Source organism: Hipposideros armiger, unplaced genomic scaffold (genome assembly GCF_001890085.2).
Source record: "Hipposideros armiger isolate ML-2016 unplaced genomic scaffold, ASM189008v1 scaffold_451, whole genome shotgun sequence".
Lineage (NCBI taxonomy): Eukaryota > Metazoa > Chordata > Mammalia > Chiroptera > Hipposideridae > Hipposideros > Hipposideros armiger.
In genome coordinates, this window is record NW_017731801.1 from 990,120 (window position 1) to 1,004,620 (window position 14,501).

The 14,501-nt window shown below is 40.3% G+C and overlaps 1 protein-coding gene across 1 annotated transcript in view; it reads left to right on the top strand.

Moving 5' to 3' along the window:
* The window catches only part of GRIN3A (glutamate ionotropic receptor NMDA type subunit 3A), a 148,731-nt gene that overhangs the window by 112,798 nt on the left and 21,432 nt on the right, over positions 1-14,501 (top strand). The window contains exon 6 of the mRNA XM_019665742.1: positions 4,478-4,629. Coding sequence (XP_019521287.1) covers positions 4,478-4,629 — 152 coding nt within the window. The remainder of the gene's footprint in view (positions 1-4,477; positions 4,630-14,501) is intronic.

The window sequence follows — 14,501 nt, forward strand, 5'->3', positions numbered from 1 at the left end:
CTAGATACAGTGGAAAGAGCATTGGTTTAGACTCAAACAGACCTACTTTCAAATGCTAGCTTTGCGACCCTGGGTAGTTTCCTTATTCAGTCTTTAATACTGTGATACATATTCTGCATGGGTTCATATAGGGATTAGACACATATGGAATACTGTCTGGCACACAGTAGGGCTCAGGATGTTCTAGTTCTTATTATTAGAATCCCAGAGCGACTTAACTGGATTGTATGCTACAATCTAGTGCACAATCTTGGTCTAATGCGGGCTCTACAAAATGGGGTAAGGTATGTAAAAACTTCTTCTACAGCAGGACTTGGTATATAGTAAGCCCTTGATAAATATTAGAAGTTATTGTTTTCGTTGTTGTTGAAAACTCTTGTTTCAGGGGCTGAATGTTATTGTATCTTTTACAATGTTTTATAATGCAATAGTTTGTATTGTCTTGTAAAAAAAAATACAATAATATTCGGAAAAACCTGACCTAGTTATCCTAACCATCAACCCACTTTCACCAGATAGTTCCAAGTCCTCCTGCGTTCTGTGCGCATAGTTCGCATATGCCCCCGTTCTTCTCCCTCATGGCCCTTGTCTCGCTGTGAGGAAATAATCATGCAGTGCACTGTTTAATATCTGTCTTCCTAATAGAGTGAACGCAACGCGACAGCAGCAACCGTATCTGCCTTGCTCACTGCTAAATCCCGACCACTTAACACAGTGCCTATTCGCGCAGTGTATTTGTGGAAAGAGTGAATGACTGTGTGAGTGAATCAGGAAGCCAGTGAATATTATTATATGCGTGCCTAGGATTGTGCCTGGCACATAAATAAGTACTGAAGGAATGTATGTGAACTGTCAATAGCAGTCATTATAATAAACATTTCTAAAGAAAACTGCTTCCTTCCTTATAGTTACTCATTACAAAAAAAATGCTATTTAATGATAACATCAGCAAAAGAACAGGCTGCCCACATAAAGCCTTTTATTGTCAGTCTTGCCTTTCAAACCAAAACTATTGGGCACAAAACAGGCACTCAAAATAGCTTTTTTATGGAAAATTCTAATCATGCTCTTGACATTGTCATCATTTCCTTGACTTGCCATTATTAGGGAACAAACAAAATTATCAGGGAAAAGAAAACATACAGCTCTTTAAAGCTCAACATGTTTTTCTGCATTATTTATGAATTCTTTTATTGGTTATACACACCTCAGGCCTCATCTTTTTTTAAAGAAGGATTTCTGTAATTTATGTATCTGCAATAAGAAAGGAACAAAAACTAATGTCCTTGAAACAAATTGTAAGATACAATAATTATAGTAGGTATTTGTTTCCAGTAAATATCTTTTGCATTGCGACAGCCTTTTAGTTTTTCTCTGTAAAAAAGGAAAGAACTATATTTTTAATTTATCTTTCTCAGTCATCTTGAGGGCAAAGCATCTTTTTCTTGACTCTGCTATCCAATAGCTAAAGATAAAATGTAGGTAATTAGCCTTTTACATGGCTCATCAAAGAGATTAACAATGTAGTAACAGTTTGGAAAGAAAATAAAGCCACCACAGAGTGAGGATATAGGGCCCAAGCTCCTTAATAAAACTCACAACAAATTACATCCACCTGACTCTTGTCTTGAGCAACTACTATCCTGGATTTTTTATTTATCATTTCCTTGATTTTTTTCTAAATATACTTTAATCACCTACATATGAACTTCTAAAGATATATTGTTTTGTTTTTAATGTTTTTACATTTACACAACTGATTCATGTTGCAATCTTCTGGGACTGACCTTTTTCATTCAATATCATATTGCTGAGTCATCTACATTATTGCTATGGTGTTCTAGCTCATATATTTCACACCATATCATATTCCAATTGTGTCAATATTCCACAATTTATTTACGCATTCTCTTGTCAAAGAACACTTGGGTCGTTTCCAATTTTTGCTATTATGAACAGGGACTTTAAGAACATTCTCGTATATATCTTCTTGTGTGCTTGTGGAAGAGTTCTTTGGGAATGTACTTAGAATTACTGGTCTTAGAGTCTATAAATGTTCACGATATGAAANATATTGATGATGATGATGATGATGATGATCAGTAGCCCCCAGCAAAACGATGACACCCAGGCTCCCAGCATTGGCACCCGAGGGCTTGCCTGGTGTGGCCCTGTTTCTCCCTCATGACACAAGCCTCATGCACCCCACCCCCAAGCCACAGCAGTCTATTTCACACACCCCTAAATCACCATGCCAGAAGGTCACTTCTTTTTTGTTTCCGCTGCCTTCAGCTTCGATTGCTTATTTTTCCACCTGCACCTCTCCTTTCTACCCCTCATACTTTAAATCTCATCTCAGGAGCCAGCTTCTCCACAAAACCCAGGTGGGTGGGGGATGGATCACCGTATCGTGGGGTATGCGTGTTTGCTTCCTCCCTAAACTCAGGCTGTTTAAAGGCCAGGACAACCCTCCCATCTCCGTCCTGTGGTAGTTCGAAGATGTCTGGCACATAGAGGGGACTCAACGTATCAAATATCTTTCCTTCTGCGGGGTTGACCCTCATCACTGATGTCAGTGACTGAATGATACCTGTGTTGTAGGGAACTCCTGAGGGTTTTAGGTATCATACGTAAATCATTTAGCAAAACACCTGCCACGTTCAGTTATTGTAAGTATTGTTGCTGTAACTATTGTTTTGCTATATAGCAGACAGAGCCCAGGTTTACACTTTTAGACCAGCTTTGTCACTTAAATGCTGTAGGGACTTCCGTTTCCTAAACTATAAATTGTGGTTATAATACCTATCTCAGTGCAAAAAAATAAGTAAGTCAATAAATATTAGGTCCCTTTTCTTTCTGCTCTCTCTGGCTGACTAATTTTGTGACTTGGCTCAATTTACNTGGAAGCCTTTTGGGGTGCACTAACATGTAATTCATATCCTCTGCTTCTTTATGACCTACCCAACATGCTTCAGAGAACTTAGAGCACCTGGAAGCATGGACTTGTCCTGTCCAACAGTATTTACCAAGCACCCACTATGGTGCTAGACACTGTCCTACAAACTTTGGATATGTCATTGAACAAAAGAGACAAAGATGTCTGCCTTTGAAGAGTTTGCATTGTAGCAGGAGGAGACAATACACAATAGACATACTACATAAAAATTAGATAGTATTTACAAGATGAGAAGGATAAGCGTGATGGCAGCAGTCATGGAAGTCCTCGTTGAGAAGATGATTATTGACTACACTGTACACCTGAAATTAATATAAAATGATATTTAATGTCAACTGTAATTGAAAATTTTTTAAAAGTCAGGGGGAGAGGAGAAGGTGAAGGGGAATAAGAGGTTCAAATTTCCAGGTATAAAACAAATAAGTTATGGGGATGAAATGTACAGCATAGGAAATATAGTCAATAATGATAGCGTTATATGGTGTCAGGTGGTTGCTGAACTTATCATGGTGATCACTTCTTTAAGTCTATAAATGTTGAATAACTATGGTGTATCCCTGAAACATATAATACTGCATATTAACTATATTTTAATAAAAATCTTTAAAATGAACAAAGAAGATGATCTTTGAGCAAAGATTTGAAGGAAGCAAAGAGGAAAATGGGGACTTAGAGAACTTGCGTTCTGTTTCTTACCATACGATAGAAACTAAACTAGCGACATTAATTCATTGGGTCTCACTACAAACCCGTAAGGCAGGCATTTTTATCTTTATTTGGAAAGATTCGCATGGCTTTTCCTAAAAGAAATACTCTTAGGCTTACTTACCTAGGTCAGCTGAGTTAATTCAGCCACGAAAGCAAGCACACCAATTGCTAGAACTGCGCAAAGCAACAATCACTAGGTGTTTTCTACCATTTGTTGTGACCGTGGTTAACTCAAGTCAAAATCTCCAAGTGATTCGAAGTTGACAGCAAGATATTAGACAAGAAGGAGTGACCAGGTGGCTCAGTTGGTTAGAGCGTGAGCTCTGAGCAANATATTGTATGCTCAGGTGGTCTTATTATATTAATAAACAAAATAAAAGCAAAAGTGGGTCATGCATGACCAATGATTGAGAATATGTCATAAACCAAAGATTATGACTAGCCCACTTTTGGGTATTTGTGGTCCAGAGGAGGGGTTCTAGGAGAGGTGGATAGAGAATCCTGGCCCCGGTAAAGACCTCAAAGATGGCTTCTAAGAAATATCTTGAAAGGAAGGGCAGAAGGCCTTGGAATACAATGTGTCACCTGTACACTACGCACAGCCCATTCTTCTCCTTTCCAGACTCATCTACTCAGAGAGGCAGCAGATCTAAGGTAATCATACCTTGGATATATTTGAGTCCTTGAAGGCAAGATGGTGACAGTTCACCATACCCTTGTTACTAGGCCTGATGGCAACCGCACAAATATAACACCAACCTCTTAGGAATCTCGTAGGTGAAAAACTCATCTGAGATTATATTTTTCTCCTAGGATACGGCATTGGTCTCCCGCCCAACTCTCCACTGACCTCTAATATATCCGAGCTGATCAGTCAATACAAGTCACATGGGTTCATGGATATGCTGCATGACAAGTGGTACAAGGTGGTTCCCTGTGGCAAGAGAAGTTTCGCTGTCACTGAGGTAAGAAAAAAACTGCTGATAGAATTGACGCTCTGTAGAGCTTTACCTTGAAGAATATGAGGAAGTGCTGTTCTCTGTGCCTTGGTCAATCATCCAAACTATTACATCCACTACCACTCACCGTGATATTTGGATTACTCCTAATTTCACTCGAACAGTTCTCATTCCTACAGGAATTTGCAGTGAGACGTGTTTGTCTTGGATTTAAAGGTGATGCTATTTTGATAAGTAAATGTCTGAATTTCTACTTTCCCCCTATACGTTGTATCCACAAGGGCAGAAGAAATGCTATTCTGAATTACAGCAATAGCATCTGAAAATGGCATTTACAGTGCTGGTCATGATGTGGACTTTAAATATCATTCAAGATCTAATCAGAGCTAACTTCCAGGGGTCCAGTGATGAATTCTTTGTGGATTTAGAAAAATAGACATAACTTAACCTTCTGTAATCCTTAGATTACAGAATCATAGAATTTTTTTTTAACCGAAAACAACCAATTTCCTTCCTTCACAGATGGGAAACTAATACCTAGAGATCCTAAGTGATTTGTCAAGGCACACAAATAGTTAGAATCTACTTCCTTCTATTGCAATGCTCTGACTTTACAATGTAATTATAAAGAAACCTGCAAAGTGAGCCAGAAATTGGATGATTAAGATAGGAGACTAAAAGGTATAAGAAGAGTCACAGAGCATGGGTATTTAAAAGAGAAGCCAAATAAACCAGTACAAGGTCAGCCTGACATTTAAAAGAAAAACACAAAATGCCAACAATAATGGTTTCAAATAGCTTATATTTGCCAGTAGCTCCCAAATATGTATTTCAACACAGACACTTCTCCTGAGTTCCAGAATCACATATCTAATGTCCTATTTGACATCTCCACTTGAATATCCCACAGACATCTCACACTTAACTTGTCAAAAACTGAACCCTCGATCTTCCCTCCTAAATCTACCCTTCCTCCTCCTGTGCATCACAGCTTGGTAATGGCGCCACTGTTCATCCAGTTACTCATTCCAGAAACTAGCAGGGATCCTTAATGCCTCCCATGTCTCACCTTCTACATCCATCAACAAGCCGTATACTTCCACTCTATGAAATATGTCTCAAATATGCCCATTTATTGCCATCTCCACTGTCATCGCTTTAGTCCAAGCCATTATCCCTCGCCTGGACCACTGTAAAAGTCTTCTCACTGGTCTCTCTGTTTTCACTCGGGCCTTTCTCTGTTTTCTGCATGGTAGATCCGTCTTCTTCTTAGAAGCCTACAATGGCCTCCCATGTTAATTAGGTCATAATCTGAAATGCTGAACATGACCTACCTGTGGGACGTGACCCTACCTACTTCTTCAGCCTCACCTCATACCACTTCCCTTCTGGCTCATTACAGCCCCACCATAATGGTCCTTTTAGATACATGTACCCCCGTGGCTCCCCTGCCTGAGGAGTATCTGCATACACTGTTGCTTCCTCCTCCTCAAATACTCTTCCCCTGACACTTACCCAGCTAATGCCTTCTCATTATAAACTCCCAGCTGAAACCTCCTTTCTTCAGAGTCTGTCGTTGTCCTTGATCCAATCTGAATCATGTCTCCCTTTAAAATCTTATTTTCTATTTCACATTATTTCATAGCACTTATCATAATTTATAAACATTTCAATTTGTTAACATATATTTAATCAGATTATTATTTGTTAGTTTATGTCTCCTTCATCAGACTGTAAGACCTCTGGGGGCAAAGACTTTGTTTACTATCGTGTTCTCAATGCCTGGTACATAGTTGGAACCTAGTAAGGATTAATAATTGTGGCATAAATGAGTCAGAGAAACTGGAGAACATGGGAAACTGGAGAAGTTGGGAAACAGAAGGTAAGAACATAAAGTAAGAGCAATAGTGGTAATGTACTGGTTTGAATAGTGTCCACCCCAAAGTTCATGTCTCCCGAGGACTTCAGAATTTGGAAATAGTCTTTTCAGAGGTAAGTATTTAAGATAAGATGAGGCCATACTGGATGAGGGACTGGTATCCTTATAAAAAGGCCATGTGGAGACCTAGAGGAAAGAAGACCATGTAATGACAGGCAGGGGCTGGAGTAATGCAGCCACAAGCCAAGGAATGCGAAGGATTGACAGCAGCCCCCGGAAGCTAAAAGAAAATCGTGCAACAGATTCTGCCTCAGAGTCTTCGAAAGGAACCAACTCGGCTGACACCTNCTTTCAGTTCTTCCTGCTTGATGTGCTCCTCCTGCCCCAGTGCCTTTGCACGTGGAGTTCCTTCTTCCTGGAACACTCATCCCTGCCTAGCACATCCAGTTAACTTCTTTGCCTCCTTGAAATTTCAACTCAATCACCACTTCCCCAGTAAAGGTTTTGTGAATCTCTCCGACTGGATCGAATTCCTACTCTCCAAGCTCTCATCTGTAACGCAGGCGTTCCTTTAACATTACAGGCATGTAGTTCATGTGCATCTTCCCTACGAAAGCTACACGAGGACAGAGACAGCTGGGAAAGTATCTGCTTTCGATCACTATTGTATCCCTTCCACATACTAGATACTCAATAAATATTCGTGGAGAAAACAAATAGTCGAATATATCTGCATGCATCTGTATGAATTTTCCAGACAAGCCTAAAGTAAGCAATAATGATAACAGTACCTACTATGCGCTAAGCATTGAGTCTATTTCGCATGTGTTCTATCTCATTTAATCCTATAAATGATGCTATGAGTTAGCATTTGTATTCTCATTTTACAGATGAGCAAACAGTGACTCAGACAAATAACTTTGCCCAAGATCATAGCTATTAAATAGAATAACTATGATTGAAAACCACACACTTCAAAGCTCATATTAAAAACCACCTCAGAATTACAAATAAAATCAAGCATATCACTTTTGATCCTTTTGAATATACAAGATAAACATACAAGACTGAGCAAATAAATCCTTAAAGCCATACTTCTTAGTAAACTGTAGATTTCTCAAGGGACAGTGTCTTGTTCACCACAGAAAACCCCATTACCTGGCACAGGGCCTGGCAGAGTAGATGCTCAATATATTTTTGTTAAGTGGATTTAAATTTGAAACACGGTTGATCACATGCAAAGAAGGTAAAACACATATAGCCAGAATCAAATTTCTGCCTTAGAAAAAGCCAATAAAGAAATAGGAATGGGAAAGTAAAGGAGACAAGATACAAAATGTATTGAGCACCTACTGTGTGCTGGCCTGCTATTTTAGATGCCTTTTTAAATTATTGCTTTAGGTATAATCCCACTTAAACCTACAATAATACTATGACACCATTATATTATTCCTGCGTTGCAGATGAGAAATCTGATGCTCAGGAAAGGTTTTCAACTCAGGGCTGTGATNAATACATTTTTTCCAGCCATAATAGAAGCAGGAAGCCCACCAATCCAGTTTCCAACTGTGATGAGAATCCTATTCACATCTCTCTCGCCTAAATTAAGAACCAAATGTGTTTTTCACTCGACTTACCCACTTTTCTGGGCGAATTCCCTTTGGGAACTCCTTGTTTTGAGGAGATAAGGCAGAATACACCCTCATGGGTTATCTTGGGCCCACATTTCCTGTGCCTCCTCCCTATAATCCAACACTCACTTGGACTCTTTCAAAGGCAATAACTGTTTGAGGTCCCACAACTGTCATGTCGCTTCTGAGTGGTCTAGTGGAGTTTTGACCCTCAATGTTACATAATTGCTCTGTGAACTCTTGTTTTGCTCCTTTTTTAGTGTTAAATACAGTTCACTCACCGGTCACAGTACATTCTAAGGCTGAGGACGGAAGCCTTGATACAAAACTCAACCTAAACACTGTATAGGCCAGCAAGGTCACATGCTCATTCCTTCCAATTTGACACCAAGTCTGACACTCAGCATCTTGCATTCGTAGGTGGTCCAGCGCCGCCTGTCAATTATCAGAGCAATTGTGATGCTAGCAACTAGGGTTTGTCATGGAATCCAGCTTTTGTTTATTTGTCTATATTATGTCCCCAGATCCATGTACACAGCTCTGGAGAAAGCCAGATAGGCTATATCTACTTACCTGATTTCTGTGGTTACCTGGACAGTCCAGGAAAATGGGTAGACACCCTACCCCCAGGTTTTCCCCACTCTGAATCATACTATGGTACTAGAGTTAGTTCTGTTGGCTTGAAAACTCTCTCTCCCTCTTTTTTTGGAAGAATATCTATGCAAATGCCCATGTCTGCTACAACTTGACAGCTCTCCTGCGTGCTCCATATTTATTGAACGAATAAAGCAATCTGATAAATGAATGAATTACTCATATCTGGGTTTGAGGAAAGGCCCTGAGAAATTTTGGCTCGTGGTATGAAAGTAAATGTCACTCCTTTTTTATGTAAATCAGAGGGAAAACTAGATATTACAAGAGACTATATATAGTTCTTGCTTCATTCAACATATGATTTCATATAACTTTTGGTCTATCCTTCACCTCACTGGGTTTCTAATACACCCCCCTTTTTCCTTTCCTCTCACCCCAAGAGACACCAAAATATAAACCACAGAACACATACCACAAATAAGATTGTTTTGAAATTATTCAAAGTCGATAGAAAATGAGTTAAAGGGAAACTTAAAGGGAAGTATCAGGCTAAAAGGAAAATTATAATAACCACAGCTCCGATCCAGGTGTTAAGCCAGTGGAGCTGTAAGTGGGTTCATTATAGAATTTTTACCCAGCCCTTGACACGTAAAAGCTGAGCTCTGGTGCTCCCGGCTCATTTTTTATGCGATGAAACTACCAGAAGCATTAAAGAACTACAGGGCGGTTTGGAATGTGCTTGTGTATTTTAATAGCTTGGGGCATGTATCAGTTAGTTTTTGCTGTGTGAGAATTATCTCAGTACTTAATGTTTTAAACAACAGTGAGTTGCATATGAATCGATGGGTCAGCTGTGCCGTTTACAGTGATCTGGGCCAGACTTGGCTGATCTTGGCTACATTTGCTCATATGTCTGCAGCCAGCTTGGGGGTGGCAGGGAAGCCGCTAGGGGCTGGCTGGTCTCTGATGGCTTCAGCGGGATCAACTGGGAAGACTGGTGACTCTCTCCACAGGGCCCATTATCATCTAGCAAACTGGTTTGGACTTGTTCACACGCAGTGGCTGGGTTCTGAGACGGACAGTGGAAGTGTGTGAGACTTCTTAAAAGTTTGGGCTTGGACCTGCCACCTGCCACTCCTGCCACTTTCTATTGGCCGAAACAAATCATGAGACCAGACTGAATTCAAAGGGGAGGGAAAGCAGACTTCTTCCCCTTGAAACCCCCTGGTAAAGGTGAGCTGCAAAGTCCCATTACAGAGGGGCATGGACAAAAGGAAGAACAAAGGATTGTGACCACTTTTTAAAACTACCACAGGGCAAAATGAAACAGAATCATTCTATTAAGTCCCTGTGTTTTCATTCTCATCCATGGAACTGAATGAAGACTTTATTAATTATCCCTCCCTTTTCTTCCTCCCCCTGCAGGCCCTCCCCTTCTCTTCCCAGCAAGTAAGAGTCCAGGAATAAAGTCTTGATTCAGTTATATGGATGGAAACAAGGACTTTATAGAGTGTTTCTATTTTTGTTTTGCCCTGTGGTAGATTACTAACGTGGTCATAAGCCCCGTCTTCCCCCACTCCTTCAACAAGGCTAGAAGAAATCAGTAGCTATGCTGCTTATCTGTTCTTTTTTTTTTTAAAGATTTTTATTGGGGAATTGGGGGGATGGGAACAGTGATGGGGAATTGGGGGAAGGGGAACAGNAAAAACAAACAAACAAAAAAAACCATGAACACAAATTACTTAACCTCTCTGAGTTTCCTTCTCTGCAAAACAGAGATAGAAATATTTGAGGTTTCTGACATGGTGTAAGGAACAGACATCAGGTACATAAAAGTGCTGTACACATAATAGGTGCAGAGTGGATGGTAGTTATAATATTCATCCCGGACCTACCATGTACCAGCTGAGTGACCTTCGGCAAATGACTTAAGCTTACTCCCTGCGGCATGTCCAGCTTAGAGAATGCTGTGGTTCTCAAGCAGTTTCATTGAGAGGAATTCTAACCTAACTGGCTGAAGACATTGATCCTGGGACACAGAGGACAGTGAACAAGCTGGCCTCTAATCTGGGCTCATCATTCCTGACCACAGCCCTAATCCATCAAAATGGGCATCTAATATGAAACCTGTTAATATTTATTCACTGAGAAAACAGAGTTTTCTCATGGCAGATCCATTCTTCCCTCTCTTAATTGGGTGTGTGTGGGGGGCAGGCGGGGGGGTCAGTGGGGAAGGGTTAGTTAACTATACATTGAAATCCAAAGAGATCACACAAGCCACATCAAGAAGCTTCAATGCTGGTCCAGTATATTTTTAAAAACCCAAAGTGGGTGGGGGAGGGATACATTTTAACACAGTCTTTTCTGCTCTTGGCAACTAGGTCACATCTCAATGTCTTCCTGCCCCCTCTCATCCCTATCCTTTCCTTTTTTCAATTTCAAATGTCACTGCTATTCAATCTGATGAAACTTATGGTGAGGCAAGGAAAGTTAATGACTGTAGATTGCTTTAAATTGAAAACCCGTGTATGTTGAGAGCCACCTTGACAGCTGAGTGCTTCCCTTGGAATAGCCTAAGTAATTAAGTTTTATATTTAAGCCAGGCATAAGGTCAGGTGCGCCCTATCCAGGTAATGCTTTCTGGAGACCTGAAGAAGCACAGAGCTGTCCGTGTGTTCTTTTATGATGTGGAGTGCAATTGCACCGAAGAAAGGGAGACCAAGCTCAGAAAGGCCTTACCTTCTTTTACTCTGCTACCAGACAAAGTCATTCATTCATTCATTCATTCATTCATNAAAAAAAGATATTAGACAAGAAAAAAGGAGACACCCAGTCATGTCCCCAAACAAAGCCAGCAATACAGAATGATTTGCACCTCCCTGACCACAGGCATACCTCTAGGCCACTGCCATTTCAGAAGACCATCATACTTAGATGTCAGCTGAAGGGACCATCTGACTCCTAGGACAAGCTCCTGAGGGCACAGGGCTCTACAGACTCAGAACCTAACTCCACCTGGGCACACAGAGGGGAACATACTTTTGGAGACTAACACAACCCTATTTATTCATATGTGAAAATATAAAACACAAAGCATGATAAATTTGGAACCATGCATTTTTGGGTTTGCATCCTGGCTCCTCCAATTAATAGCTTAGTGACTTACCTACACTTGAGTCTGAGTTTCCTCCTCTATGAATGGATATGATAAAACTTGCCTTGCCACTTTGTTCTGAGAATAAAAGATCATTTATGGAAACACCTAGTAAGAAACCTGGCACCATACATAGTAAATAATAGAAGTATTAATACTGCCTCTCATTCCATCATTTCCTGGGTTTCATAGATATCTTCAGGTATCTTCCTGTGGCCCTTTTTAGAAGCTAGGAAACCTTCCCAGAAGCCCTCTAGTGGACTTCCTCATATTTCATTGGCCAAAATTCAACCCCTGGTGATGGAACAGCTTCACTTGAAACTTATGCTCCCATTGAGAAGGGTGACCTAAACCAAAGCAGGAGTCCCTTAGGAAGGAGAAGGCAGGAGAATGGATGCTTAATAGGCAACCAACTACTTCTTCTGCACCCACTCTGTGGATGGGAAAGTTGCTTCCTCTCTCATCCTGCCCACCTCCAACCTTCTATACAATGAGGTGTCTGGGTTTAGTCATCGGCAAGAGCCCTCCTAGCTTTGATACAGCGACTCTGGCTTCCCTTTACAGCCTCCTGAGACATGGATATTTAATACTATCCTAGACAATATAGCCTAATGGTTGAAAGTACGGGCTGTGGAGACAGTTCTAGGTTTGAACTCTACCAGCTATGTGATACTGGACATGTTACTTGGCCATTCTGAGCCTCAGCTTCTGCAGGACCATCAAGTTATGGTTGTTAAGGCAACCCTGGGCCCACTTTCCGGTCAGCTGAATTTAGACGGGGNTGGCCACTCACACTGGCGGCTGGCTACACACGATAGCCCATGGCAACCCACTGCAGCAGGGGCTGCAGCCTACGCTGTTGCAGGCAACTCACGGCATCCCAGCTCCAGGTCGAGCTGTTGTTCAGCATCTTAGCTGTAGAGGGCAGTATCACTGGCCCTCATATGTGGGATCCGAACCGGGGCCCTCTGGCATCCCAAGTCAGTTCTTAATCAATGCACCACTCGGCCGGCCCCATTGCTCCTTATTTTTATGGTTCCTATATTTACCTGTATAAAATTCTTTCTGATAGTCTCATTAATGTAATCAAATCAAGCCTCAGTTTTCACAAAAGAGGTTAATTGCTTGTCAAGTAGCCTCACCTCTTTGGTTCTATGCATTGCAATATATACTGTATTAAAATTGTAATACTCAATATCTACCGATAACAAAAGATGATTACAAGTCATGTGTATACATATTTTTGGCACCCCCAGTATTAGGCAAAAAAGTCTTACGTCATCTTCCACATTCATCTCATCTTGAAAAATAAATGGCAGTATTTAGATTAAACTGATAACAGCAACAAATATCCTTTGAGGGTATAGAGATCAGTAACGATATGTTGTTATGAACCCTGTATTAATGGATTGTGTCTGCTCTCTACCATATGTTGCAACCCCCAAACCACTAGACACTTACTTTTTGAAACATAGGAAAACTATGGCCTTACAACAGTTGGTTTGTCCTCTAAATCATGCTTTAGAAGAATTCACAAGGCAAAATCTTCCAGGAATTTTTTCAAAATTAAGAATTTCATTTTTCACTTATGCTATTGATTGTCTCTGTTAGGCTATAGAGTGGATAGTTATTCTGGTTGCCGTGTTTTATCTATATTGCATTCCTTGGAAAGGGAGAGGCGTGGATGTTTTTTAAAACAAGGTGGCATCGTGAGAAGTCTGAACTGGATCTCTCTGCTTTCTACCATAGCTATCCCAGGGGCTGGTGACTGTGTGAAGAGCAGCAAATCATAGGTCAGCTTTAAAGGCATGAGCTGATTCATAACAAAACAATCATAACACTGAAGGGACACGAACGGCAATAAAGCTGTGTAGATCAAAAGGTACCATCTGACGGCTCATAAGCTAAATCTGACCAACAAATAAATTGTTCTGTTGTTAGGTTTGCATGGTGTTTGTTCTCACAATTGTTTTTATTTGCCAATATTTTAAAAGTCTGAAGATTTTTGAAAACCAAAATTAGCATAAAGGAACACAGGCCACCCCAGGATGGGGTGGTCTTTTATTGGCTGAAGGATCTCGGAAGCATGGGGCTGAAATTAAGTCTCAATGAAGAAAAACAAATGTGTTCCACTCTTTAGGACAAAAGCACAAGATGGATTGAAGTGTTCGTTATTTTTCAAAAATAAAGCATCTGGTCATAAAACATTTATCCCAACACATGATGTTTTCTAACAACTGAAACAACAGAATGGTTTACAATAACACAAACACAGCTGTATAAAATTTCAAACTGCTGTAAAATAAAATCTAACATAACAAAACTAACAGGAAAACTTAAAAATGGAAAAATATGTAACATGCTAGGGAAGGGGTTGGTAGCTTTTTTCAAACTTTTCTGAAATGCATAATTGGGCAAAGGATATAAATATATGATTCACACAAAAGGAGACAGGGAAAACAAACATGGAAAACTGGAAAACTGGTAATTGAATAAATAAGATTAGAATATTTAAAACAGGAAAAAGATGATTAATTATAAAACAGTGTTAAGGATGTGAGCATCCTGTGCAACGGGGCATCTCTAGTAGCCCTAGGAATGACCTTCACACTTTTCAGTG